At 42.8% G+C, this 27,523-nt stretch overlaps 1 protein-coding gene and 1 pseudogene across 6 annotated transcripts in view; both read left to right on the plus strand.

Annotated features, from left to right (window-relative positions):
• The window catches only part of ABLIM1 (actin binding LIM protein 1), a 127,252-nt gene that overhangs the window by 72,054 nt on the left and 27,675 nt on the right, over positions 1–27,523 (plus strand). For 5 of the 6 annotated variants that reach the window (XM_088019905.1, XM_088019908.1, XM_028121796.2 and 2 more), the window contains exons 6-10: positions 979–1,037; positions 13,463–13,540; positions 14,277–14,432; positions 17,762–17,797; positions 20,635–20,764. In XM_088019905.1, the coding sequence (XP_087876031.1) occupies positions 979–1,037; positions 13,463–13,540; positions 14,277–14,432; positions 17,762–17,797; positions 20,635–20,764 (459 nt within the window). Of the gene's footprint in view, positions 1–978; positions 1,038–13,462; positions 13,541–14,276; positions 14,433–17,761; positions 17,798–20,634; positions 20,765–22,978; positions 23,099–27,523 lie in introns of all 6 variants that reach the window. The other variant, XM_088019906.1, reaches the window with a different exon arrangement.
• On the plus strand, positions 12,048–12,675 carry LOC114223071 (small ribosomal subunit protein uS14m pseudogene; annotated as a pseudogene).

Genomic DNA, 27,523 nt, shown 5'->3' on the forward strand with positions numbered 1-27,523 from the left:
TCCTAAATTTATATCATTTACTCGCTGCTTTCAACTTAGTAACTTTATTTGCTCAAGTCTTATCTAGTGCTCCTTCGGTTCTTCTGCCCATAACCATATTTGAACGTATCCTTATGTGAACATAGGACTTACATACAGGTCTGACCCACAACTGTATAAATGACATATATATCTAGGCATACAAAATCGTATCAGTGGGCTTGGATTCTTACAAGAGCTTTCTGTGAGATTTAAATGTTTTGCTTAGTTCTGTGATGTGGGCATCATTCCAGGGAAGGGCTTCATATTTAGAGAAGGTGAGGCATTGACTCAGGGACAGAAAATGACACTTAAGTAGTAATTTCACTCATTTGAGAGGGGAGACTTTTGTTGTTGTTGTTAATTAAAAGGTTAACAGTTAAAGAAAACTTCTGCATTTGTAACATAACTTTTGACCTTTCTTCTAGTTGGCTTGATTTTCCATTATCTTTGTAGATGACTGTGTGTAATTGGATCAACAAAAAATTCAGTGAGTTTTGCTTTTGGATATAGACTATTGGGTTTGACTCTATTTCCCTTATCTAAACTGCTTGGTTGTTTTGATGTTCTGTAAACATGGTTTATGCCTTCTATTTAAATCAAATACAGCCTGTAGTAAGCACACAGACATGACTTTTAAAGGATAATAATATGGTCCAAAACAACAGCAACAACACTCAGTCAAGAACTAAACATCTGTTGCGTCACAACACTCTTGCGCCCATTAGTGGTGTCTGTGGTCTGGAATTATGACCTTTCTAGAGCAAGCTCAGACTGAATGAGGAAAACTCACCTGGAGATTAGAGTTGTCATAATTCACTTGGACCCATAATTCACTTCGGCTCTAACACTCCGTCTGCCACCCCCCCCCCCATAGAGAGAGAAGGATATGAACTGTTCTCAGAAGTTCTGGCTTCTTTCCATTTCCTTTAACTCTTTGCGGGCATTGTGTTTTTCCAGGTTCCACCGTTTGGCATCCCGACTGTAAGCAGTCTACCAAGACTGAGGAAAAGCTGCGGGTAAGGAAACAGAGCTGTGATGCCAGGTGCATGTGCTGGCTGTCTGTGCCATCGCCACTAATTCTCAGGGCTGGAGTTTTGGGGAAATGACTTTTTCATGACTTTTTTTTTCTTAAGAGTAGATCAAGTTGAAAGCCCATTTGGCCAGGGAAGGAGGTTCCTTCTTGTTATGTTAATCATGTTAATGTTATGTTAATCATGTTAAACTGATTGTGGTTTTTGTTTCCAGTGCTTGTGTTGGAGAAAGTAAGCCTTGCCTCACTAGTCAGGTTCGTAGGAAAGCATTCAAGGGAACAAACCACACAGATGGGAAAAAATGATTCATCAAGTTCTAGGTCCAACATCTGGTGACCTCACCAGACGTTTTTGTACTTAGTCCATAATGTACCACCCCCACCCAAACTCTGCATCCATGGTACATTTTACTGTCCTCTTAAATCCAAATTCACCGAGTAGCCTCTGTCTCCAGAAGCTGATGGTTTGTCAGATAAAACCTTTAGGGAGAACAATGATGAGCCCAGAAGTGTCACTGTGAATAAGCATCCTGGTAACTTAACTCTTAGGTGACATCAAAATGTTGCAGTAACTGTCCTTGAACATTAAGCATTTGGGTAAAAGGATAGACCCTCTTCACCTCTCACTTCTAAAACCTTCTCCTGGTCTTACTCAGCCCTGACAACACCTCCAGATGACACTATTTTATGTGTTTCAGAAGCAAAGAGCTGTACACGCTTGTAAGTCAGTATCATCATCTGTACCCTATTCAGATGGCCCTAGTTTTTCCCTTGGACTGTGAAATATTTTCGGAGCAATAATCACACCAGATCCCAGTCCACAGGACCCCAGTCTCTCGGGTTAGCTGACTTAGTGGTATCCTTGGAAAAACTGTAGTTTGACTGTATTCCACTTGGCATCTCAGGGGAAAGAATGAAAATGGCCTGAATTTATTTTGGAAGCCAGACTCTAGAGTGTGATATCAGATCTTCCTAAACTGCCATTAGTAGGTGTAAGCAGCTATGCATTGTAACCGCATTGGCATCATACTTTTATGGGAAAGAAAAAAAAGAAACCTATTTCTATTTCTCAGAATAATGGAGTAAAAATAAGACAAACTGAAAAGGAATTTGTCCACCAATATCAGGATGGTTTTGGTCTCTATTTCAGAATAACAGCTTTGGCTTGAGCATGTGTGTATAACCCTCAAGTCCATCCACCAGGCAGGTGCACACTGGAACAGTCACCCATGTTGCACACCAGAGTCTGAGATTTTTGAGGAACTATGGATGCTTTGGAAATGGGTTATCTTTATAAAATCATAGAACATTAAAGATAGTAGTTATTGTCACTTTTATCATAAGAATGTAAAATTCATAGCATAGCTTGGGGATGCTGCCCAGAAACCACCCAAGTAGCTAGTGGTTTATACTATCTCTATAGTGTTGCTTTCAGTTTTTTGAATAATCATTTTCACTTCATCCCTGATGAAGTCTTTTGGGAGATGAGGGGAAGAATGCCAATGAGACCAGACTGCATGGAATGTGTGTCTTTTCTCTGTAAGGATTGCTTGAGTTTGCAGATAGTGTGTCTAAAATGATATTTAAAAAAGAAAGAAAAAAACCACTCTTGATTGCATCTTGATAGAACTCTCTGGATAAACTTGTGAAAACAACTAGTGAAATACTTCTACTCTTTCTGGCCAAGAAGAGCTGTTAGTTTTTCTTCCTTTAGTAAAGTTTTCCAGAAAATTCCAAAACTTTTCTCCTACAGTGAACATTCAACCACTTGGGAGGTCAGGCCAACCCTAAGCTTGCTCACCTTTGGGAAGCCCAATCGTGCGTAGGATGCACGCCAGAGGGGAAGAGGTTCCAGTGTGCCCTGCGTGGGGTATATGCTGATGTTGGTGGGGTTTAAAGGGGAATCGGTTTTTGAATAAGGGAATAAATGTTGTTCTCTCTCAAGGGTGTGTCTACAGAGCACAGACATTGAGCCAAGATTTCCAAGCCTTTCACGGGGTATCACATCAGTGCGGTTACCATAGCAAAATGAAAATGTTTTAAGAATCTTTCTGCAACCCCACTGAGTAATCCACATTCTTGGTATTTAAGAACTCACAGGCCATTTATAATGATAGATTCTTAAGGACATCTCTCAGTGGCTTCACTGGCTTCTTACTCTTCATATATAAAAGTGTCTGAGCTGAAATAAATGGAAGGGAATCATGGGGGGTTAGAATGTAGGTAAATAAACTGTAACTTGAAGACCAGTAAATATGCTTTTACACATGGGCCCTCAAACACACGCGCACGCGCGCGCACACACATCAACTTTAAAGCGATGCCCCTTGACAGTTACTATCAAATTCGTTTTCCCAAAGGTTTTGTTTTGTTTTGTTTTTTTGTATAGTGTTTCTAAATTGAAGATATTTCTTTGTTCATTCTTCCCTTTTTTCATGTTTTATGGCAGCTGCCAAATACGTATCGTTCTTCATCTGATTTCTTTTATCCCAAAAGTCTGGTTCGACGCACAGGACGGTCTCCGTCTCTGCAGGTTGGCGCTGTGTCTAGGCTGAGGCTTCCAGCCGCTGTCCTGGCCCCAGGCTTCTGTCGCTTGTCCTCTCTGTGCTGCTTTTCCCACATAACTTCTCTGGCTCCTGCAGGGGCAGATGCTTTTTCTCACCCCACAGAGTGCATCTCACATTCTGATTCTGGCTGTTTTCTGAGTATTGTTTTCATTTAGAGTACTGGCTAAAGCATTACCATCATTCAAGTGAGCACATTAGAAGCTCCCCTTTTGGTCCTGTATTTACACATTTGTTCATTAAACAAATATTGCCGGGCACCCAGGTACAGTGAGTGCTAGGCTGGATGCCCTAGACCTAGACTAGCAGGGAAGACGGATAAATAATAGATAAATAATTTATAAAATGGTGTAGAAACATTTCATAGATCTGGGACCATCACGTGAGAGAAAGGATCTCAAGGGGCACTTCCCGGGGAAAGTGGCCTTTGAGTTGAATTGTGGAGGTTGGTTGAGATGAGCCCTTGCGTAGATGATGAGAAAGGGGTGGGGCTGGCGAGGAGCAGCACGGAGCCAGGGGAGCCCAGTGCTTGGGGAGGGAGTAGTTCGGCTCAAGAAAGCAATAGTGAAGTGAGAAAGGAAATGAGAGGGACCAGGCACCTACTTTGCAGAGGCCAGGGGATTTAAATATACTGTCACGTGCTCTCCCTAAGAATCCCTGTGAGGTCCTTGCCCCCATTTTACAGGTGGAGAGACTGAGACCCATCACAATTAAGTAATTTCCCCAGAGTTAGCCCACCGGTAAGCGGAGGAGTGAAGATTGAAAGCCAGGTCGCTGAGTTCGTAACTCGTGCTCTTTCCACTGCACCACAGGGGAGCTTAGGAAGACAGGAAGGGAGCACTGCATACTGGCGAAGTCTGATGTGTTTGAGAAAGAGAGCAGCATGACCTGTAGGACTGTCCAGAAGCCAGGAGAGGACTCAGCCAGCTCTCCAGAGGAGCAAGGAAGCAGGAGATTGTGCTCCGGGAGCATACTTGACCTTCTTCAGGGGTTTCTGAGAATCAGTTGAAACCTGTTAAATTATAATAACTTTTCACAGTCCTGTCTTGGCCCAGAGAAAACCCATTTTTTAAGCCCTGCTCACAATTCAAGATTACAACATAACACTTCAGTCTGGGCTCTGTGCGTACACCTTTTGTCTGTACCTGCCAGGACAGCGCCAAGGCTGACGACAGTTGCTGAGCGTACTTTCATTAAAATTTTACCTTCTTTCTTTAAATGGTTTGGAAGAGAGTTAGAGGTATATACATTTAGACGTCAGCCCCCTAAGTTTCTTCATCTATAGAATGAGGTCAGCCCACGGTGCTCCCCAGGTATCAGCAGCAAGACTTAATTGCTGATTCCAGGCCTTGGGGGCGTTGTGTTGGTCCACGATACTGGGTTACACTCCCAACTTGTATTTGTCATTATGATCTTCATTCTGTCCTAAAGCTCATTCAGCTCCAGTGACGGAGTTTTCACATGCAGTGAAGTTATAGTCTCATGAATCCAGTGGAACAGCCGAAGATGGTCCCCACTGCAAATGAGTGTTGCTCAGGATTAGGACCCCTATTTGGCAAGAAGTTGCTTTTTCATAATTTTGGGGTCCTTTTTCCAAAAATATACTTTATAACTCAAATAGTATTCTCTCTTGTTAGCCTGAGGCTGTAGCCAACAGATGCATTTTCATGACTTGAACAAAAATACTGTCATCAAGTGTGAGATTCTTTGGTTTGGTCCAGACCCTTAAGTTTTAAAAGATGGGGAGCCTCTTAGCTATGTAGTGGTGGGTTAGAGGAGAGAGAGCTCTTTTTTTAATAACAACTCTCTTCCTATCCTCGTTCAAAAGGGACATCTGATTCCCATTATCCAGCCGTAGATATCAATGAAGTCAGCTTCAGCTCCACCACAGAAAGTTGTAAACAGCTTGGGACCTGGCAGAGAAACAGGCCATTTGACAAGGTCTCCCTTCACCCATTGGCCATTGAGGAACAGCTCACCAGAACTTTTAAGAAGCCTGGAAACGCCAAGGCAATTCTCAAGTCACACAGATATGTTGATCTTTTAGATGCCTTGCACCAGCCGCTCATTTCACCAGACAATATCAAACCCTTTTAGTTATTAGGTAAACCAACTGTACTCTTTGCAGGAACATTCAGCCCTCTGTGCCCCAGAAGTAAGCCCTGGTTTTGTCATGGAGGAAATTGATAGGAGGAAAGTCATTTTATTATTTATATTCTGCAGTTTGCTCCTTTTTTCCTCAGGCTGAGATACAGGTAAAAAAAAATGATGAAGTAGAATTATCTAAGAAAAACATATTCAGTTCTACTTGCTTGGAAAAGTTTTATATGAATAGTGAATTTTGTCTGGAGGTAAAACTCAGTACTGAACATTTGTAATTTCTGCTATAATTCATCATAGACAAAGCAGATGATATTCCCAGGACCAAGTTTATTATAATCCACAGTGGATCACTTGCTATATTCTAAAAAGGAGCTTCTCTGATGTGCCTTTGGAGGCTAAAGCATGAATGGACTGCCATACAAAATGGGCATGAGATTTTTTTTTCTTTTGAAACTAACATTCACTTTTATAATGTATGCATTTGCAAAGCTATAATATGCCAAACATATACCGTGTGTATATTTTTTAGGAGCTAATTAGAGGTTTTATATATGTCTCGAACAAGGAGATAATGTTATTGTTTTATTAACACCACTACAATACATACGGTTTATTCTAGGCTTTCACTTTATTTGAATATTTTATTCTTTTTGGTGTGTTTTTATCATTCATCAGGATGTATAGGGGTTAATATTTATACTGGAAAGACATTGAGGCTCTTAGCCGTGGTAAAGGCCAATGGCATTTGTGAAACTCTCCAGAGAAGGGACGGTGTGTCAGTGAGCCCCTCCTGCTTCCTCTGAAACATAAAACCCCTTGCTCCAAAGGAGTTAATTTCACCCTTTCTTGGCTTAGCAGTGAACATGGGATGTATGCAGATTGTAAAAGTATTCCTTCTTCTGCAGCTATTATCACCACCTTGTCTGGTGAACTTCAACAAAAACCCAAGGCAGGTACTGTCAATCCCAGCAGCACTTCCTATAAGGTGCCAATCGCCTTATATGGGCAGTTGTCCCCTGGGGGTTCATCAGCTCTTTCCCATCTGGTTGCCAGTTGCTTGTAGTTTCTCTCCCTTTGTAGAGCGTGGCTTTGGAGGAATGCAAATTAGATGGGTAGTTGTCACACCCCTGCTCCTGCTGAGAGGGGGGAGGGCGGGGGCAACAGAGTGCTCTCTGGCCAAGAAGGGACCTCATGTGCATGGTGACCCATAATGAAAGTAAATGGAAAATGTTCTTTCTCTGCTTATTCACCAGGCAGAGCTCTGGTAAGTGTTTTAATAGTATCTGAAGAAGGATGAGCGCTATGTGGAAGCATAAAAAATATCTTCAGTGTAATTCTCACTTTGTGACTGCCTTCTGAATGGGAGGACAGATGGACCAAGTCAAGGCATAGAGGGAAAGCTCAGCTGTAAGGTAGAGGACTTTTAAAAAAAGATTTCATGCAGAAAACAAAGAGACATGTATTTTCAAGCAACTACTGTAAGGTATCAAATGCCATTTTTTCTCTTGAAACAAACTACTTGTCTTCAGTGAGACTTCTTGTTGATTTTTTTTTTTTGAGAAAAATAAAAAACCTTTTTGAAATCAAAAGTGGGTACATGAACGTGCTGGGGAAATAAATGTAGGTCACAGGGACCCCTCGATGAGAGAGTGAGCCAGGACAACCACATGCAATAGAAGGTTCTTCCTGAAGCTCCCTTTCCCCCTGTTGCCAAAATAAGGATTAAATTCTTTGCCTAATTGTATTAGCAAAATACTTTGAGAGATCACAGCCAGTCTATAATCCTTTCTATATCTACTGTGCCTTCTCCACCCTTACCCCGCCTTTTTTTTTTTTTTTGCCAAAGATGGCACTAAAAAATAGAACTAAATTTTCCAACTGTGCTTTCGAGTTGGGTTTTTCCATAAGGCACGAGGGAAAAGGTGTTTAGAGGAAAATAAGTAAATTGCATCTGCTTTTAATAACAGATCCTATGTCCTTTCTCTGTAGAAGTGGGCACACCTTTGAGGATAAATATTAGAAATTATCTTCACTTATAATACAGTTGACCCTTGAACAACTTGGGTTTGAACTGGTGGGTCCACTCATACACTTTTTATTTTTTTTCATAAATACACTGCAGTACTATAAATATATTTTCTCTTCCTTAGGATTTTCTTAATTACATTTCTCTAACTTACTTTCTTTTAAGAATATAGTATGTAATACATATAACATACAAAATATGTGTTATTCAACTGTTCATGTTATCAGTAAGGCTTCCGGTTCAACTGTAGGGTATTGGTAATTAAGTTTTGGGGGGAGTCAAAGGTTGTATGTGGCTTTTCCACTGCACAGTGGGTCAATGCTCCTAACCTTGGCATTGCTCAAGGGTCAACTGTATAAGCAAGAGAGTAATTTTGTTCATCATAACTCTCATAGAGGCTCACAAAGGCTGCTGACCCATTGGGTTATTGAACTCAGTAATTACTGGGTCACTGTTGTTAACTTAGATATGAGAATGGATTGAAATAGTAATGTAGGTTAAATAATTGCATATAAGGATCATCTGTGGAAATGTGGATCCTCTGTAAAACTTTGTTCTAGCCCAGCAGGGTGACACTAGAGTTAAGTTCATGTAAAGAAGAAACAGTCAGTGGGATTTGAAAGAGGGAAGGCATGGCAGTGAGTTGTTGCTTTTCAGGTTAAATGAGTTTCAACTGGAGTGGTTTTGAGCTGCTATACTGGAAGACAGCTGTGCACCTTTTGAAGCGTCTTGGCCATCAGAGACCCTCAGCAAGTTTTTTATTAATGGGGGAAGGGGAGATACAGCCGGAAGAACAAAAGGATTTCTTTTAATAATAAAGTTGTTCATTTAAAATGCAACATTTTTAGAACTCTAGATATTTCAAATTGAAATGTAAAATTCCAAATCTTTAAGATTAAAATACCCAAACTAATAGTTGAGTTTTAAAAAGTAATGTTATTATCTTCATGAAGGAGGAACCTCTAACCTCCGCCGGGTGAGCACATACACTTCGGGAGTCCTTGGGACTGTGGCAGAAAAGCAAACGATCCGTGTGTGCTGTTTGAGCTTGAGCACGGGTGAAGAGGCAGCGCACCACGAACCCTTCCGGCAGTTAAGAGAGGCCTGTGCGAGGTCTTTGCCATCACGCATGGGAAGGGCATAAATCAGTAAAGCTAAGACCTGCGCAGGAAGTCACCATCTCGAGCGGATACACAATCACTTCATAGAGCTCTCAAGAAGGGGAAGGGCATTAGGCAAGCTGACTGCTGCCCCGTGGACTGTGATAAATGGCCTCACGTATCTGAGTCCTTATGGGAAGGCACACAAGTGCAGAGGGCTCTACGGACATCTCGTCCCTGGAGCTCACATTTGAAAGGACTCTTCTGTCATGAAGAGCAAATAGAGACCATACTCTCCTTCACTTGTGTGAGGTTAACAGATGAAGAAATCCGGTCTAAGATCCAGTGTCTGGAGAAAGCTGAAAATGGGTGCGCACCCTGTGCGAGGCAAGGTGCTTGAAGCTTTATAGGTATTGTTTCCTTTGTCCCTATGAACTAGGTCTTAGTACCCTTTGCTCCATTCTAGAAATGAGAAGCTGAAACTCAAGGAAGTCAAAAGAAAAAGGGCGAGAGAAAGCGAGAAAGGAAAGAAAAAGAAAAACTCATAGAAAGTCACACAACTAGGAGAGCCAGGATTTGAACTAAATCACTTGACTCCAAATCCAGCCTTCTAACCCCCCTCTATTTTACTACACAGAGTCGTGTGTTTTATCCCATTACTCCATTTTAGACAGGAAAACAGGACAAAGAAGGGCCATTGTAAGAAAATAAGCAAGGATGTAACTCAACCCATAAGCAAGATGCCTATGGAAGTAAATTTTAAGTAAGGGGATCGGAATGAAGATAAAGCAAGCCACAGTAAATGCAATGAAACAAAGAGCAACTTCTGAATCTCCAAGAGATAATCTTGAGCATTTCCTGGTGCTGAATGGTCTGAAGATGCTCACGGCAGACGGGTCTCTCCACGAGAGCCAGAGCACCGTCAGTCAGATTTGGTAACCAGCTGATTTGACTTTGAACACAGTCTGACTACAAAAATCCAAAATATTTATTCTAGAATCAGAGAACCTGGGGCCGGTATATGCAAAATGGAGGTGGTTCAGATCTGAAAACCTTGAAGAACGAAACGGGACTTGACAAGATTTCAGATTGTCGGATAACTCTTAACGACGTTAGCTCTGCCATAGTCATGCTGTACATGAACCAGCTGAATACTTCAGAGGAAGCCTGCAGAACTCACAGATCCTCCCATGTGGTGAAGAAAGAAGGTACAGAGAGCCTGAATGGAAACAGGCTGGTTCAGCCCAGGGACCTTTTCCTTCCGTGGAGTTCCTCCTCACTGGAAGAGAGCGTTACAGACCCCATCCTGGGCATGTGTTCACGTGGCTCTGCAGCTACATTCCGATCTGCATGTGCAGCACACAAGGGAACAAAATACTTCAGAGCCATCTCCAGGTGCATCGTTACAGGGAAGGCAGAAAGTATCTCTGACCCGTATCTGGTGAAAATAGGATGAGTGACATGGGAGAGACCCCAAGGCTCAGTGTGTTCTCTGGCTCTTCACACAATGTCCTAGCTGCTTGTTAATGAGAGCAGGGCTTTGTCATAGCAACACAGTACCTGAAGACGTCTGCCTTGCATTCGCCCCTCTCCCCCACCCCAACACGGAGCCACTGCAGGCTTCTCGTGGAGCTAAGAACATTCTCTCCTGCTAGTTGATCTTAAATTTTTTCTTCTGTTTTCACCTCATCTGTCCCATAGCTATGTTGATGAGAGAGGAATGGTCATGTGTAGCTTACAGTATGGAGGAGATTCTAGTGCAGGGGCTAAGAGCCTGGGCTACATAGTAGGCAGATGACCAGTGTTAGCTGTCATTCATATTCTTGTGTTGTTACTTACCAGGTTGCATTTTGATACTGGGTTGGCACATATTCGCTCCTGGCCACTTGAGGCTGAAGGACTACCTGTAGTTAATCGTTACCCCACAGAGAGGCATACTGGCTTCATTTTATTAGCGGGTGGCATCTCTTTTTAAAGGAGGACCACACTTTGGTTGTGTCACTTCTCTATTTTGACTGGGACACAAATCAAGGAGTTGGACTTTTTGAGTAGCATTATTTTGTGAATCCTTCCTTTCCCAGTAGACTCAGAATTTAGAATTTTCTCATACTGAGATACGCATGCAATTGGAAAATTTAAGTCTAGGAAGAAAGTACTTGTATGTGGCAGGTGTTGGGGAGGGGGACCAGAAGCGACAAGCTTGCCACCCGTCCACTGTGCGCAGTGTGAGTTCTCCAGCCCCCTCCCCCCTGGTATCTCAAAGACACAAGAACCATACATCACAGCCCTCCAGTGAATTCCCTGTTAGAGTGAGTCTAATCACTGTCTGACTTGAATTGGTGGGTTCGCTCTCAGTTATTTTCACATGTGAATACATAGTGGTGAAACATCCTGATTTTTAGGAGGTTCTTTGGCTCCGTTATAGTCACAATCAAGATGCCAAATATCAGTAGAAAAAGTACTGAAGAGGAAAGATCCAATTCCTAACCTAGAACTACACATTTTCCTCTCCAAGAAATATCTGTACAGAGGGGAGCAGTCTTTCAAGACTAGGCCTTTGGTTTTCTTGGCAGAGCTTTCCGAATGTGCCAGGCAGAGTGGGAGGCAGTTAACCCTCCCACTGCTCTCACCACTACTCACTCTCAGGGTCCTCTAAGCATATATTATAAAGTCCAGTTTCTTTTATCTTTCCCAGCGGCTGACTGCTAACCTTACTTCAGTGACTCTCTGTGTGGTTAGGCTCACGCCTCGTAATTAACACGAGCCAGGTATCCACAAACTGAGTGTTTACAAATAATAAATCCTAGCTCATTCCCTGAACAAATATTTGTGCCTTCTACGTACCTCTGCAAAACAGCGGGCATACACAGTGGCAGAAAAATAAATCCGGTGAGGGCAGAGATGGTAACTGAAGTTAATGAGGCGATAAGATGTAAAAAAAAAAAAAAAACAGTACACTTGGAATTATAAATTTTATTCATGAAGGAAAACTAAGAATGACTTGGACGGAAAATAAGGGTAACCATTCTGGATTGAAAGATAAGGGAGGGCTTCTTTGAGGAGGTGATATTTAAAGCCAAAACTGGAGGAAGACAAAAAGAAAATCAAGTAAAATTGAGGACTGGAGCATTTCAGGCAGAGGAAACAGGATAAGGACCCTGAAGCAGCGACGTGCGCCATGTTCCATGAGTGATGGTGGGAAGTGAGGGGGTGGGAGAGAGCCGCATCAAAACCCTGAGGCACTGGGAGTTGTGACATTAAGTGGTCGCTGAAGCCAAAAGCAGAGTAGTGACCAAATTCTGTTCTTAAAAGATCTCTCTGGGGGGACAACATGGCGACCTCCATGCTGGGCTCTCTGCTGCGGACCGTCCGGCAGATGGTTCCTTCATCACCTTCAGGCCAAGTTCGAGGTTATTACCTAGACTGGAAAATGTTGCGTGATGTGAAGAGACGAAAAATGGCCTATGAATATGCAGATGAGAGGCTACGGATCAGTTCACTCAGGAAGAATACCATTTTGCCAAAAGATCTTCGGGAAGTGGCCGATGGAGAAATTGCTGCCCATCCCCAGGATAGCTGCCCTGTTCGAATCCGACATCGGTGTGTTATGACGTCCCGTCCACGTGGTGTAAAGCGGCGCTGGAGGCTTAGTCGTATTGCCTTCCGTCACTTAGCAGACCACAGGCAGCTGTCAGGGGTCCAGCGAGCAATATGGTGACCCACTCTGGAACCTACTGAGCAGGGGAACCAGTTCTGGCAAGAAGAGTCTTCTCTAACAGACAAAAACCTAGTTTTGTAGGGGTCCAGTATGGGAGTTTAGTCTACCTGATGCTGCCTATGGTTAAATTACCTTTTAATTTTAAATTAAGAAATTTGGTGGATGTTTCAGTCAGTGAATTCTGGCTCTTTGAATTTTCTCTTGGACTTAAAAATTAACTGTACTGTTTTCATACATAGTACAAGGAGTAGAGTAATAAAAAATATTCTGTGACAATAAAAAAAAAGATCTCTCTGGGGGCACCTGGGTGGCTCAGTTGGGTAGGGGTCTGACTCTTGATTTTGGTTCAGGTCATGATCTCAGGGTCCTGGGACTGAGCCCCGCGTCGGGCTCTGCGCTCAGTGCAGACTCTGCTTCTCCCTCTCCCTCTGCTCCTCCCCCACTCATGCTCTCTCACTCTCTCTCTCAAATGAATAAATAAAATCTTTAAAAAAAAAAAATCTCTCTGGTCACTGGGTACTACGTGGATTTCAAGAGGGCAAGAATGGAAGTAGGAAGCCCTCAGGCAAGGTCATTGCAATAGTCCAGATGAGCGGAGCTGGAGACTGGGGCTGGAACTGTGGCATCAGAGGTGGAGGGAAATGTGCCTGAAGGCAGAGCTCTGAGAAGGTCTTGGAGGGGGCGAGGAGGAGAAGGTGAGAAGTCCCCAAATGCATTTTCAAGGCTGATTGCGCAGCGGGTTCTCCCTTACCTTTCTGTCTAGGTTATGTTTTCCCTTACTCAGAAAAGTCACAAACCTTTTTTTAACCAGCTTAGTTTTTAGTAAATGCTAGGGACTCAGGCCAGTCTTGATTCTGAAGCCATGGTCTGAAATCTTACAAGGCACTGTTTGTTTTACAGCCTACCAGGACTTCCTCTGAAAGCATTTATTCCAGACCAGGCTCCAGTATCCCTGGTTCCCCAGGTCATACTATCTATGTAAGTATTTATTTCCAGAAAAGACCCTTCCGGGACAGGTAAGGTAGCAGACTGTCATAGTGGGGTGGGTAATCCTAAATAGACTAATTCGAAATGATTTCTATTTCTGTTATGAGACCAGTTTTCATTGTTGAAGATCAGCCTTCTCAATCATGTTTTCCTTCGGGTAATTACATTTATATACAAATGTGACCGTCGATGCCAATGACCTATAAAATGCAGTAATACCACGAAGGACTTTAAAAATTGCTGTGGCTAACTTGGATATAGATACCTGGGGATTAATTATACATTTCATAATGCTGATACTGAGTATTCTTAAATTCTGCCACAGAGATATTTAAATATTTAGTTTATCAAATATGCAGTTCTTGTTTTTGGCCATCTGGGAGGATTCTTTTTGACCATCTGTTTGAGCTTCTCCATCTCTGTAATAAATGTAGGAAAATTATCCCGAAGGTTTACAGGTTTTTCTACTTGGTTTGTTCTACACAGACTTTTTCCTAAGTTTTTGATGGAGTTTATTTTTTTAAATAAACAACTTGATTAATATATGGTATAAATAGGCAACTTCCTAAAGCAAAATGCTTTTGGTTTTAAAACTGAGCAAAATGTTTTGGTTTTTGTCTCTTTTTAAGGTCTTCACCTTTCAAGCAGAACATGAAATGACTAAAAATAGTTCCCCAAAGAGATGAGACTAATGAGAGTGATTTTGCTTTCTGTTTAACCTTGCCAGGCAAAAGTGGACAATGAAATCCTGGATTATAAGGATTTAGCAGCCATTCCCAAGGTCAAGGCAATTTATGATATTGAACGTCCAGATCTTATTACCTATGAGCCTTTTTACACTTCGGGCTATGATGACAAACAGGAGAGGCAGAGCCTGGGAGAGGTAATACATTCTAGAAGCTGTGCATTATACAACAACTTCTCTTTCGTCACGTGTATAAGCATGACTGATTGGGATCAAAATAAGTCAGAGGGTCCTTTTGATTCCCTTCTATTTGCAGGCTTCCGTACCAGGTGCTTTGAGGTATCAGAAACCTATCACAGCATGCCTGGCCTCAGGAGGTTGCAGAGGGGTGGGAGAAAAGAGCAGCCAGAGGAGACAAGCGGGAAGCATGAAGGAGCGCTGGTACCAGGTGGTGGGATAGCAGAGTGGATATACTGGGAAGGAAGTCAGAGTTGCCAGGGGAGATTCTGTGAGCTGGGCAGAGGGAGTGAGGGACCTACTGAGGTACAGTCATGGGGATCATGAGGAAGAGAACATATGCCCTCATTTAGGACAGCTGCTGTGTGCAGCATCTTACGATAGAACGTGCAAGGACAGAATCAGCAGAGAGATCGAGACCACGGTGTGGCACAGTGATGTGAGCTAGGGTTCTGGGATCGAATTACCTGGGCTCAACCTGGGGACTGCACGTGCTGCTGGTATGACTCTGGCCGTGCGGCAACTGTTCTGACCCCATGTTCTTCATCTGTATCACAGGATGACCGAATCTACCTCACAGGATGTTAGGACTAAATAAACGATCTGTTAAAGGTTAATATCTGTAGAGTATCTAGATCATTTGTTATCTATTAAAACAAAGCTGTGTAAGCTAATCTAAAGCAGTTAGAGAGTCAGACTCGTGGTAAATGTTCGGCAAGTGACGGCCGCTGTTGTGGTCACTCGCTGTGCTCTTGGGCTCCTTGGGCTCCTGGGGCTGGTTAACGCTCTCCCAGCATTAATGGTCTGGAGGCTGGAGCATAGCCTCTCAGCCCCTCGGGGTCCTCCCCATCCCTTCAGGGTTGGGGGTTCCCTACCTGGGTTGCGTGGGCTCTGGTCTCTTTCCTCTGGCCTGTTCAACTCACTCTAAACTTTTCCCCTTTTATTTTTAAAAATTAGTCCCCTACAGACTGATTTGAGTCCAGTCGAAGAGATGTTACCCAAGTACTGGACTGCGATTAGCTGTTCAATCCAAGGTTAAAACAGACTGTACACTACCTAACACATCCACACAAGGGCTTTGAGACCTTAGAGGAAGAAAAGCCGTGAAAACGGTGATCCTGTTCAATTTGTTCTCAATAATACATGTACATTTGATATGTTTTATAATTATACTTATATGTATTCATAATCGTAATATATGTTGTTCTTTTTATTTACTCATTTTTCCAATTTGGGTTTTATGCCAGAGCCTAAGTTCCGCCTTGAAACGGCCCATTGGACAGGAAGTGGTATCTATTTTCATGTAGTGCCCCCTAGTGGTCATATGCCTGTAAGTGCATCTGCAGCCGCTCAAAGGCGGGTTGGTTGGCCTGGGTTGTGGAGTTGCCGCTGGGCCCTGCCTGGAGCGTTGCATAGAGAATACAGGAAAAAGGACAGTTCCAGAACAGGGTGAACAGCGCCTGGGCCTGGAACAAGGCGGCGAGAATTTGCTAATGTTTAAGTCATACGAGCAAGGGGGAGGTGAGTTGTTTTATGGTGTTTTGGGTTTGGGGGTAGGTGTCTGTTTCCCAGTGGCTCCGTTTTGAGCAGTAAAGCATCAAGCGCTCGAGTTTAGGCTTTGAACATTTCAGGGTTTGGGAGTCAGACTTACATTTACTAACCATACAACTCTGGGGAAAGTATGTCTCCTTATCTGTAAACTCAAGATAGTGATATCCACCTCAGAGGTTTTCTGTGAGGAATAAGTGAAATATTTAGATTAGAACAGTCCCTGGCACATAAACGCTCAACAAAACTGCCGGCCACTCTTCGTAGTCAGCATCATCACCATCATAACCTGGAATGATTACCTGTGGGTTTCTTGGATCACGGAATCTGATGGAAGGATGCCCCCAGATCAGAAATCAGACATGTTTGCCATCTCTTCCCCAACACATGAATCTTGCAACTTAGAAAACTTGATGCACCGTTTGATTATTTATCCCTTTACTTACTATTTTTCCAAAGAATCCCTAGATTGCCAATTGAGAAACGCCAGAGGAATAAACTTAACGTTCTGTGTCGCCATGTGTGCCTTCAGAAAGCATGAGTAGGGTGGATCCGGAGGCTGTCAGCAGGGTGAGGCCTGGCTCCTGCCTTCAAGGAGCCTGTCTTCACCCAGCTAAGAACCCCCACCCCCACCCCCTGAGACAGGCCGCAGCTGCCCTGAGACTGGGGGGCTTGAGGAATCTGCAGTGTGAGAGAGCCCGGTGGCTTCTTGTGACCTTGGGGTGAGGGGCAGACTGGGATGCTGAGAAATCCACCATGTTCTTCAGGATGCTTTGTTTGCATTTCATTTCTATTTGAGCTCTTTTTGCATTTTAATTGTAAACATTTCATTCATTCATTTAGGAAATATTTGTTGGGCACCTCATGTGTCAGGAGCTGCTCTAGTCACTGGGAATACTTAGCTGTAAAGAAGCAGATTTCTTGCCCTCATGGAGCTTGCGGTGGAAAGTGGGAGACAGACCATAAGCAGATACATAATGCACTTTTACAGGGCATAGTGCTAGCGGAAAAACGAAGCAGAGTAAGGAGAAAGCCTGTGGGGCTGGGTTGCTCCTTCAATTAGGAGGGTCACAGAAGGCATTGTGTGTACCACGTGTGAGTGGAGACCTCACCGAAGAAGAGGAGTAAGGCCGGCAGGTGTCTGAGTGAAAGGCAGTGCTTCCAGAGGACACAGCAAATGCAAAGGCCCTGTGGTGAAAGAGGGTTTGATCTGTTCATTGACCCCAAGGAAGCCTTTGTGCCCTGAAGGATGGAAGCCAGAAGGTGAATGTAGTGATGTTGGCAAGCCCACCCGGCAGGGCAGGATGCCACAGACCTGGTCATCACCGGCCTGTGTCAGGCAGCAAATGATTTTATGTGACTGCCCTGATAATTGAGTCAACAACCATGTTTACAAAATTCTGTGTTTCGGTAGACACTGTGACTCATAGTAGTAAACTGAGCATAGTTTGAGCATAGAGGGAAAAATAGTTCCAGTTTGTCTAACTTAAGCATCTAAAGTGTGACAATGTATTTCTCAAAACCCACGGTTCCTAGGCCAGGACGTGCGCCAGGCTCCCAGGAGCTTGGTTGTCATGTTTCTGTCTGAGCCCCACTTCCAACTTACCGAATCAGAAGACGGGGATGGGCAAGGGGAGCGGGCATGTGGATGCGGCATACTATTTCCAGGGGCTTCTGATAAACTAATTAAACTGATAACAAATCAGTATCCACTGTGACTTGTAATTCTCTTATTCTTCTAGTCTCCAAGGACTTTGTCTCCCACTCCATCAGCAGAAGTAAGTGCCATTGTTGAACATTATAATGGGTGGGATTTGGGAGTGACTTGGACTTTTCCTAGACTGGAGTTTTTAAAGAAGGACATTTAATAAAACAACAACAACAACAACAAAAAAAAAACTGCATGCAAAATTATGATGACTGTAGGATTCCTTAACGTGTGAGGTGACTCTAAGACACAGTAGTCAATGTTTTTTCAAATGAGACTGGGGTTAAAAACAGCCATATAGTAATCTGAGCCTGTGCCTCTAAGTGCCTGGTAAGGGTGTGCAGGGAGTGAGGCCACCTGTCCTGCCCGGGGGGCGCTCTCTCCCCTCATTCATATTGGATTGGTCTGAATCCCAACGTACTGGATTATCTGAAGTGGCCTACAGTGGTCAGAGAGTATTCTGTAAGCAGAGCCATCTTCAGGGGAGGACACTCCTTTTAGTCTCAGATCATTAGTCTTGTCCCCCTTCTTCAGGATAAAGAAATCTCACAATGGCTTTTATCCAGTCCACCAGGCCCACGGTTTCCTCGAGAAGGACTCCTATGTGGATCACTTAGAGCCATCGGTGATCACTCCGTAGTGAGCCACGGGTCCCCTATCCGTACATACTCTTCCACTCTGCAGCATTCAAAACCAAAGACACAGCCCCCAGATTAGTTGTTCTCACAGCCCATTTTAGTAAGGGTTCTTCCCGAAGCTGATACTGATCTAGAAAATCAAAAGCTCCTTCACACTCTCCCTCCTGTTGTCTGTAGTTCCTTGGTTTTGCCCCCACCCCTACACCCGACTGCCTACTGGGTGACCAGGGCCCTTAGAAGTACTTCCCATTGTCCTTATTTTTTCCCTTGGCAGAGGGGGAGTGGGGGTGTGTGGGGGTGTGTGGCTTAGAGGTTAGTGCCCTGAGCTCTGGCTGACCCAAATCTGACTGTGGTCCAGCACCGAGGTCTGACCCAGCACTTTCTTTCATTTAAGCTACTTCATTTTTATTTTTATTTTTTTTAAAGATTTTATTTATTTATTTGAGAGAGAGAGAATGAGAGATAGCACAAGAGGGAAGAGGGTCAGAGGGAGAAGCAGACTCCCTGCTGAGCAGGGAGCCCGATGTGGGACTCGATCCCGGGACTCCAGGATCATGACCTGAGCCGAAGGCAGTCGCTTAACCAACTGAGCCACCCAGGCGCCCTCATTTAAGCTACTTCAGATAACTATAACCAAGGGATTGTATATTTAGCATGCTTCTTACTTTTTTGCATTTCCTTATGTATCCAGTGAACGAACTCCTCAGGTGTTCGGTCTATCCCCATCTAAAAAATAATAATAAAAATAATAAATAAGGGGCGCCTGGGTGGCTCAGTCAGTTAAGCATCGGACTCCTGATTTTGGGTCAGGTAATGATCTCACGGTTGTGAGATCGAGCCCTGCTTCGGGCTCTGTGTTCAGCGTAGAGTCTGCTCCAGATTCTCTCTCCCTCTCCCTCTCTCTCTAATAAACAAATAAAAATAAAATCTTAAAAAAGTTAAAATGAATAAAATCAGTAAGTCTTCAAGCAACTTTCTGGATACTCTACCTAAAATGATTGATCTTAGATAACCATTATGATGTAACATAGTAGAAACTGTAGTATTCTGATGGTTTATGACTGAGGGCTGTGAAAAATTAATTTCTGTTAGTATTCTAATCACAACAGAAGTTATGAAGCATTAACTTCTATTATTGGCCATTTGCAAAGTTGAAGCACATTGTTCGGGGACTTTTTGTTTTATTGTTTTTAATTTATTGTTCTAGGCAACTGGGATCAAACCAAAGTTTCCTTGCCATTTGCTCTCAACAAATGGCACACAGCCATGGTTACTGAGGTTTTAATTTAGGCATTTTCCATACAGTCTTTCAAACTTGTATTTCTATTATAGCAGCAGAAACTTTGTAAGACAACTAATTCCTAAAATGTAGAACATTCCTTTCTATCCTTTTCATTGTTTGAACAGTTTTATATTGTGTTTGTGTGAGTATGATTTTTTTTTGTACTTCATACCTAACCAGCTCTTTTCTGGATTTGGACACAGTGGGCACACTAGTGGTGGTATTATATTTCACTGAATGGATACACCTGATTTTCTTCATTATTCCCCAATTTGTTCAGGAAGTTTTATCTTTATAAATGGTGGTATTATAAATATCTTTGAGCAAATTTTCCCATTTAGAGATCACTCTTTATTTTTTCCTTGGGATATGTTTCTCAAAGTAGGAAGTAGAATTTCCTGGGTTTGAGGCCACCACCAGCTTGTTCTGCAGGAAAATCAACTTAAGATGTCACCAGATCAGTGTTATGGACAGTGTAGGTTGGCAGCCAGAACAAAGGGTACGATTAGAGCGAGGAGGCTGGTTCTGAAGCAGGCTCTGCCTATATGAGCTACACACCTACACATGGTCTCTTACCTGCTCTGAAACATCCTGCATTTGTGGAGAAGGGAGGTCTATACCCTGTGTTCTACTTTTGTTATTATGCGAATCGGATGAAACGACGAACATACTTTGTAAAACTGAAAAGCACCATATCAATGTGGCCATTGGGGTATTCTCTTTTTCCCAGAGCTCTATCAACCCGGGAGTTTACCATTTTCCATCTTAAAATTTGGGTAAATGCAAGAACTATGGGTTTTGAGCAAAATGCATTAACCACAGAATGCTCCTTTGCGTATGTTTTGAAGGATATCATCCTAGAATGTATACATGAACAGGTCAACATGACAGTTCCCAGGCAACCTTTGTAGAACTGGATGTCACTTGGACCCGATGATAGCCTGAATGTGTGTCTTATGCTCCCACGTTCTCGCACTTTCTTTCCAGGGCTACCAGGACTCTCGGGACCGGGTGATCCATCGATCCACCAGCCAGGGCTCCATCAGCTCCCCTGTCTATAGCCGCCACAGCTATGCTCCAACCACATCTCGCTCTCCCCAGCATTTTCACAGACCTGGTAAGGGTGCCTGTTCCCGAGATTCACTCTATATAATAGTCTGTGTTGCGGGGTGATTTTTTTTTTCCCCACCACTGATAGTGTATTAAAAATCCAGCTGCCAAATAGATCTCCCCTTTTCCCAGAAAAGAAAAAAAAGAAAACTCATATCCAACTATAATTTGTGTTATTTTATGATTATATTCATTATGGTTTATTAAATAATTACATCTTGACAGTGAACAACGGGAAGCCAGGGGGATTGTTTTTTCTTTTTTTAGACTTGAAGAAAATCTCATCACTTTGAGACTTAAAATGAAGATCTCCAAAGAAAATACTTTGATGTGCCTTTTAGGCACATTAGCATCATCTAAAATCCACAGCGTTAGTCATTCATCGGTGGGTTTGCCATGTTTCTCCAAACCAGGCACAGGGTGTTACTAAACATGCTTGGTTAAGCACCTTCTAGAAGGAAGTATTATATGCAACCTGGGGGTTGTATTTGATAACTTTTCAGACCCATTCCAGCCCTTAGATTTCGAACCAGACTTGGAAAACAGAAAAACATTAGAGACGTATTATAGGCAATATCGAACAGTAGTGGACTTCAGGTCACCTTCATCTGTGCACAGCGTAGTCCGCATCACTATTAGTGGGTGTCTCATGTGTGGAATAGAAGAATGGAGATCCCAGCATGGATCCAGGGTTCCCTGAGAAGTAGATTCCCAGAGGGAGACTCTGGCCTTCTAAACAACATTGGTGGCAGTGAACGTCTAGGAAGACTTCCTTTTAAGCTTCTTGCTTCTGCACCGGTGGATGAGAACAAACTCATTCATATGCTAACTTATTTGATAAAAAAGAACCAGAGGAAATGAACAGAATATAAAAAGGCTGCAATCTTTTCCTTAAAGCCATAGATTTAATGCATATAGAAGATTGATTTTTTACTATATGAGTCTTCAATAATGTATAGTTTTCTCTAGGTCATAAATAGTATTTGTTGAGTTAAGTAAAATGAGGGTTTTTCAAGAAATGGATTCTTTTTTTTCCCATGTGCAACTATATTCATTTAATTCATGCTCTGGACCTGGGTCTGGACTTAAGCCCTTGTCTGTGTGGGAGACAAGAAATCCTGTTCGCGGCCACCCCTCCATATGGGCGTGTGCTGAGGTCACAGAGGCCACGGCCATGACCTTATCAGAATGACGTGGGGCTATAGGGAAATTGTTGTTCCATGGGCCCCTGAATAGTGAAGGAGTGGCCAGCCAGGGACATTATTTCCCTGAAAGATCATGTCGCTGTTGAGCACTGAAAGTTTTCATCTATTCCAGTCGTGGTTCCAAAGCCAGCAGCCTTTAGAACATCCCCCGTTCTAAGTGCTTCTCCTCCTTTTCACAATATGTTATGGGCATGCATGATACCAATTATTAGGGTTTATAATTATTTTTTCAAGATCTACCCTTGTCAGGTGAAGCCGGTGGGGTTCTGACAGCAGGGCTGTGGTCAGTATAGAAAACCTCTGATTATCCACTCGGCGGGTTCTAGATGCCAGGTGATGGTACATGTTCCCCGTGTCTGGGTTTAGTTTCAATGGTCCATTTTCCTTCCAAGATAACGAAGCTTCCAGTGCCCCCCTGTGCTGCCATCACGCAGTTCTCAGGATCCTAAGTAGCTCTTCGCCACCCAGGGAACACAAACAGGTTTTCCTTCTACAGAGGCAAATAAAATTAAACCGCTAGTGGGAGAAGTTGGCAGCTTAAAAAAAAAAGAATCTGACCCTTACATATAAGTACTTCTTTTCAAGGTTCTTAAAATGATTATCGTTTTGTTTGTTTGTTTTTAACATGTGTTTCAAGGGTTCTGTTTTGTCAGGTGCTTTTTAAAAACAGCTATTTCTGAGTCTAAATGATGTGCCTAGTACTGGCTCAACAGTAGCCGGGGTCATCCTGACAGAGAATGTCCTGTGGCCATTCCTTCTCATAAAGCCATTTATTCTCAGAGAGCGACTCTGTACCAACCCGAACTGTTTGCAAATTCTCCCCACTTAGCCTCACCCTTAGCAGGTGCGTTCTTAACCCTTTTGCCTTCTTCCTTTTTCAGACTCCTGATTAACGTTCTTTGTTTGCCCCCCTCCCCACCCCCCGCCCCTTGGAATGATGATGTTGTCCCTGCTGTTAATTTCTGTTCTTCTTTTCTGTTTCCACCTGGCCCCGCCCCTGACTCCTTGCCGCACAGAGCTGCTGTCTCCTGGTGTGCAAAGGTTGTCCCACCTGCGCACCAGCAGCCTCAGCTCCGCCCACAGCGACTCCCGCCCCAACTCCCCCTTCCGACACCACTTCATTCCCCATATCAAAGGTAAGGAGGCAGGCTTCTTCAGGCAGCACCCCGCAGAGTGGAGATTTATTAGCACCCTGGGAAGGCTAATAAGGTGGATCTCCAAGAGTTAGCTCCCAGCTTTCAACCTCTCCGCATGCCTGCGTGTGTCATGACCACACCCAGCGTCTTAGAACTGACGTGCCATCTCTCCACAGGAGAAACACGTCATTTCTAAGGGCTCTAGATGAAGAAACAGGAAGTATGTTTAAGACCATTAGATTTATTACCCACCGCTTAGGAAAAAAACCATATATTATCATTTTGTTTTTCTGTGTGTCAAAAGCAAAATATAATATATAGTTGGGGTATTTTCCTGGTTTTGATATGTGATGTGGCTCAGCAAATCATACCAGCATTTAGCAACAAATATGCGAAACTTGCCTAAATGGTGATAAGCCACTTAACCACTTAATGATATTAAAACATTTGGATAGTACAAAAAGATCTGTGGCAATGTAACTTAAATTTCTCTCCTTGAGCCAACCCTTAGGGTAATCAATCCTCTTTTGACTGGTCCTGATTTCTGCATGATGCAGAAGAAGAGCTTTGCCTTCTGTTTTCTGTTTCTGCCCCACATCCCTGCCCGTTCCCTTTATGGCATCCCCATTGTTTTTCCGCATTGTCTATCACGCTTCTGTAGCAGTCCTCAACTGGGGCTCCTGTTCCCCTCCATGTGTTGGAGGATCCAGGAGCCCTGAAGGGGTGTCAAAGGGGCCATAATTTAAAATACGTATGAGGGGCGCCTGGGTGGCTCAGTTGGTTAAGCAACTGCCTTCGGCTCAGGTCATGATCCTGGAGTCCCGGGATCAAGTCCCACATCGGGCTCCCTGCTCAGCGGGGAGTCTGCTTCTCCCTCTGATCCTCCCCCGTCTCATGCTCTCTCTCTCTCTCATTCTCTCTCTCAAATAAATAAATAAAATCTTTAAAAATAAAATAAAATATGTATGAGTTCTCAGAAGCATGCTAACTTGTTCCGTAGTCTTGACTTGAACCAAATTAACCAGTGACAGTAGATGAAGGAGGGGAGTGGTAGGCAAGCACAGATGCTGTTATTGGATTTGAGACAGACCTAACAGATTCTAACCCTGTGATCCAAGTGCTCACATCCTGAGCACTGCTATTGAGTAGCCAAAATGTTGTTCTAGTTGACTGAGCTTTCATTTGCAGTCTACCCAAGTAATTTTGTTACTGCTCACTTGGATTTCCAGCAACTGAGTCCAAAAATATAGATGTACTACACTTAATCAGCATGCCGTTATTTTTATGTGTGCTACTTTAGCATTTTCTATGCCGTAAAAATAACGTTGCTGACATGCTTATTGAAGACACACATTATTTGTCATTGGCAAAGAGATCAGTCTTTTTCAGTGGGAGCAACACTTTCTAAAATTCTTGACAGATTACTTAAAATTATTATTGCTAATTAGTATTCGGGGGGGCTTTAGAGAATGTTTATAAAACTGTGAGAAATTATTTAAGAACTTCAGAGATGTATTTTAAAGAGACTTTAATATAGAAGCCCGTGGCCCAACTAAGATTTGTTTGCTTCTAATATGCAAGAGAAAATAGGTTTTTAATTCAAAAATATGAGCTGCCTTGTTTGGATATTACATGTTTCATCTTTCCAAAGAGATGCTTTTTGTAGGGAGAAAAATGTCACATGCCCTGTAAAGTTACACACAGTTTGTACAAATAACACATCACGAAATATCAAGACTCACAAAACCTTCTCTCTGTGCGTGGCTTTATGGAGAGTTGGAATGCCCAAATGGACACTGGAGTCTTAGGTTTAAAATAGTATCTTTGTCCTGTGCTAACTGTGGGACCTTGGATTATTGACTTACCCTTTTGAGTGTCACTTGCCTCCCTCATCTATAGAACCTCTCCTAGGTCAGTGGGGGTCCATGAGGTCAAGTGCGCTGGTGTGTAGTAAGCACTCAACTCACCTTGTCCGTGACAATTTCCCCCTGGGCACAGTGTCCTTAAAGCACTTTTCGTTACATCATCTCATTCCATTCTCTGGTTAAGGGGCCCTTGGCCAAGGGCTCACGCCTAGGGAGTGCTGCACCAGGATCAGACCCCAGGCCCCCCATCCCTCCCTGTGTTGCAGTATAAATACACATGAAGGATAATTTTGAAAGCAAACTTCTTTTCCATCTCTGTTTAGCTAGAAAATTGTATTCTTGTTGAAGCTAAGACAGACAGCTGCTTTCAGTCATTTAAATTTTTCCTTTTCAATAGGAATACCAAATAGTAATAAAATTTACCTACCTTTGTGTGCCCAAATGGTGCCTTATTAAAAATGTAGATATACAGTTCACCCTTGAACAATGTAGGGATTAGGGGCACCAATCCTCTGTGCAGTGGAAAAATCTTTGTATGAATCTTGACTCTCTAAAAACTTAACTACTAATAGCCTACTGTTAACCCTTACTGATAACATAAACAGCCAATTAACACATATTTTGTATGTTATATGTATTACAGACTGTATTTTACAATAAAGTAAGCTAGGGAAAAGAAAAATGTTATTAAGAAAATCAAGAGGAAAGTATATTTACAGTACTCTACCGTTTACCAAAAAATACCCACGTGGACCCATGCCATTCAAACCCATGTCATTCATGGGTCAGAGGTATATCGTTTTCTGTCTTCAGACTGAATTTGAACTTTTTGACACAAATATTGTGGTTTTAAATGGTAGAGAGCATTAGGCCAAGAGGGATTAGCTTGACCCTGAGCTCACATGTAAAAAACATCTAATGATCTCTCTCCCATATGCCTATAGTTCGTTCCTATAAAATAGTTTACATACATCAGATACAAAATGTAATGTACATAATGGTATATGCTTAGTTTTAAAATCAGATGCGCTTTTTGCTAAACTACAAAATAAATCATGGAGAATTAAAGATATTGCTTTAAAAGCCTAATATAGTTGAATAAGTGAAAGCTGATTCTTCAAGGAATTACTTCTTAGTTATTCTGAAAAACATGTATCTGTTTCCATGGAAGACCTCTCCAGCACTTGGAAATTTCAACACGGAGGGCATTTATGGCCATTGGAGAAACACCATCTAAGGCATCTTCAAAATGGAGCCAAGTCCACCATGGCTTTTCATTTAAACATTCACTTTTTATCTTGGAGCTTGTCTTACAATCTCGGGGCAGTTATTTTTAAAACAAATGAAAGCCAGGCAGCCTGAGGATGCCAGGGCAGGTTGTATGTCCTTCTCAGGAATGTGTAGCTAGAAGCAGGGGGCCCCCTTGCCACTCCGGCAACCGGAAGTACAGCCCTCCCGCCCTCCATTTCCTAAGTCCACGTCCTGGTCCTTTTCTGACGCATGGGCCCAGGCCCCAGTGTTCATGGAGCTGAGGATGCCGTGTGCGTGTAAAGCTAAGATGCCATTCACAGGCTGTCTCTCTATTCTGCTGGCTTCTCCATCCACGTTCTGTAATGTCCATCTTGTTTCTCACTGTGTTTTTATTTCTGTTCCCTAAACTCCCCTGCAGCCTCATTCAGTACTGGTATGTCCTTGGGCCATGTGGACAAGTGCGTGCTTAGATTTGGAAAGCTTTTCACTCTGTTCTGGGCTTTGCCTGCTCCATGTTTGCTGAGTTTCTCTTCCCTCCCCTTTGAAATAGTGTTAGCCATTATCTTCTGTGTCCACGACATATAAATCAGATTTGTGACCAGGAGGGCTACATATATTAAGTCTCTTTGAAAGGAATCTTTGCTGTTCTGCCATAGAAATGATTTGCTCTGATGCAAATATTTGACACTTGCTGAAGAAAACCATAATGCTTATTGAAACTTGAGACAAGAACCAGCAATCCTGAAACTCTGTCATGAAATTCTAGATGCTGCCAACTTTAAGGTCCCCTCAAAATATTCATTTATATTTTGGAATGTAAGCACTTAGAATCCAGAAAACCAGGCAACACTCCAGCAGGTGCCCGCAGCAGACACATGCTCCGCCATTTTGATTTACTAGTCTTGGGATTTGTCACTTGGGCTCTCGGGGTACCAGAAAGAAGATTGAAAGCAAGGACAGAGCATTTGAATATATTAAGCACAGTAAGAATCCTGCAATTGATTGATCTCCCATGACTGAAAAATCGGCTTATGAAGCTGGTATGGAAAGAGCTAAAAATGAAGGCTAAGAAATGTATATATGCGGTAGCTTCTCAGCACAGTAGCTAAGATCACTAACAACTGAGAGTCAACCAATACAAGGAAGGACTTACTTAAGGAACAAAATGGCTATGAATGTGATAGATACAATATTCTATGACATATACACTATTATCTGTAAACAGTGTCTACATCTCCAAGCTGATAATGATAATGATGATGGTAATATCTTCCGTATATGATCTTTCATCTGACACCATATATATTAT

Source organism: Eumetopias jubatus, unplaced genomic scaffold (assembly GCF_037043125.1).
Source record: "Eumetopias jubatus isolate StellerSeaLion01/CBP00866 unplaced genomic scaffold, mEumJub1_p1.0 scaffold_17, whole genome shotgun sequence".
Taxonomy (NCBI): Eukaryota; Metazoa; Chordata; class Mammalia; order Carnivora; family Otariidae; genus Eumetopias; species Eumetopias jubatus.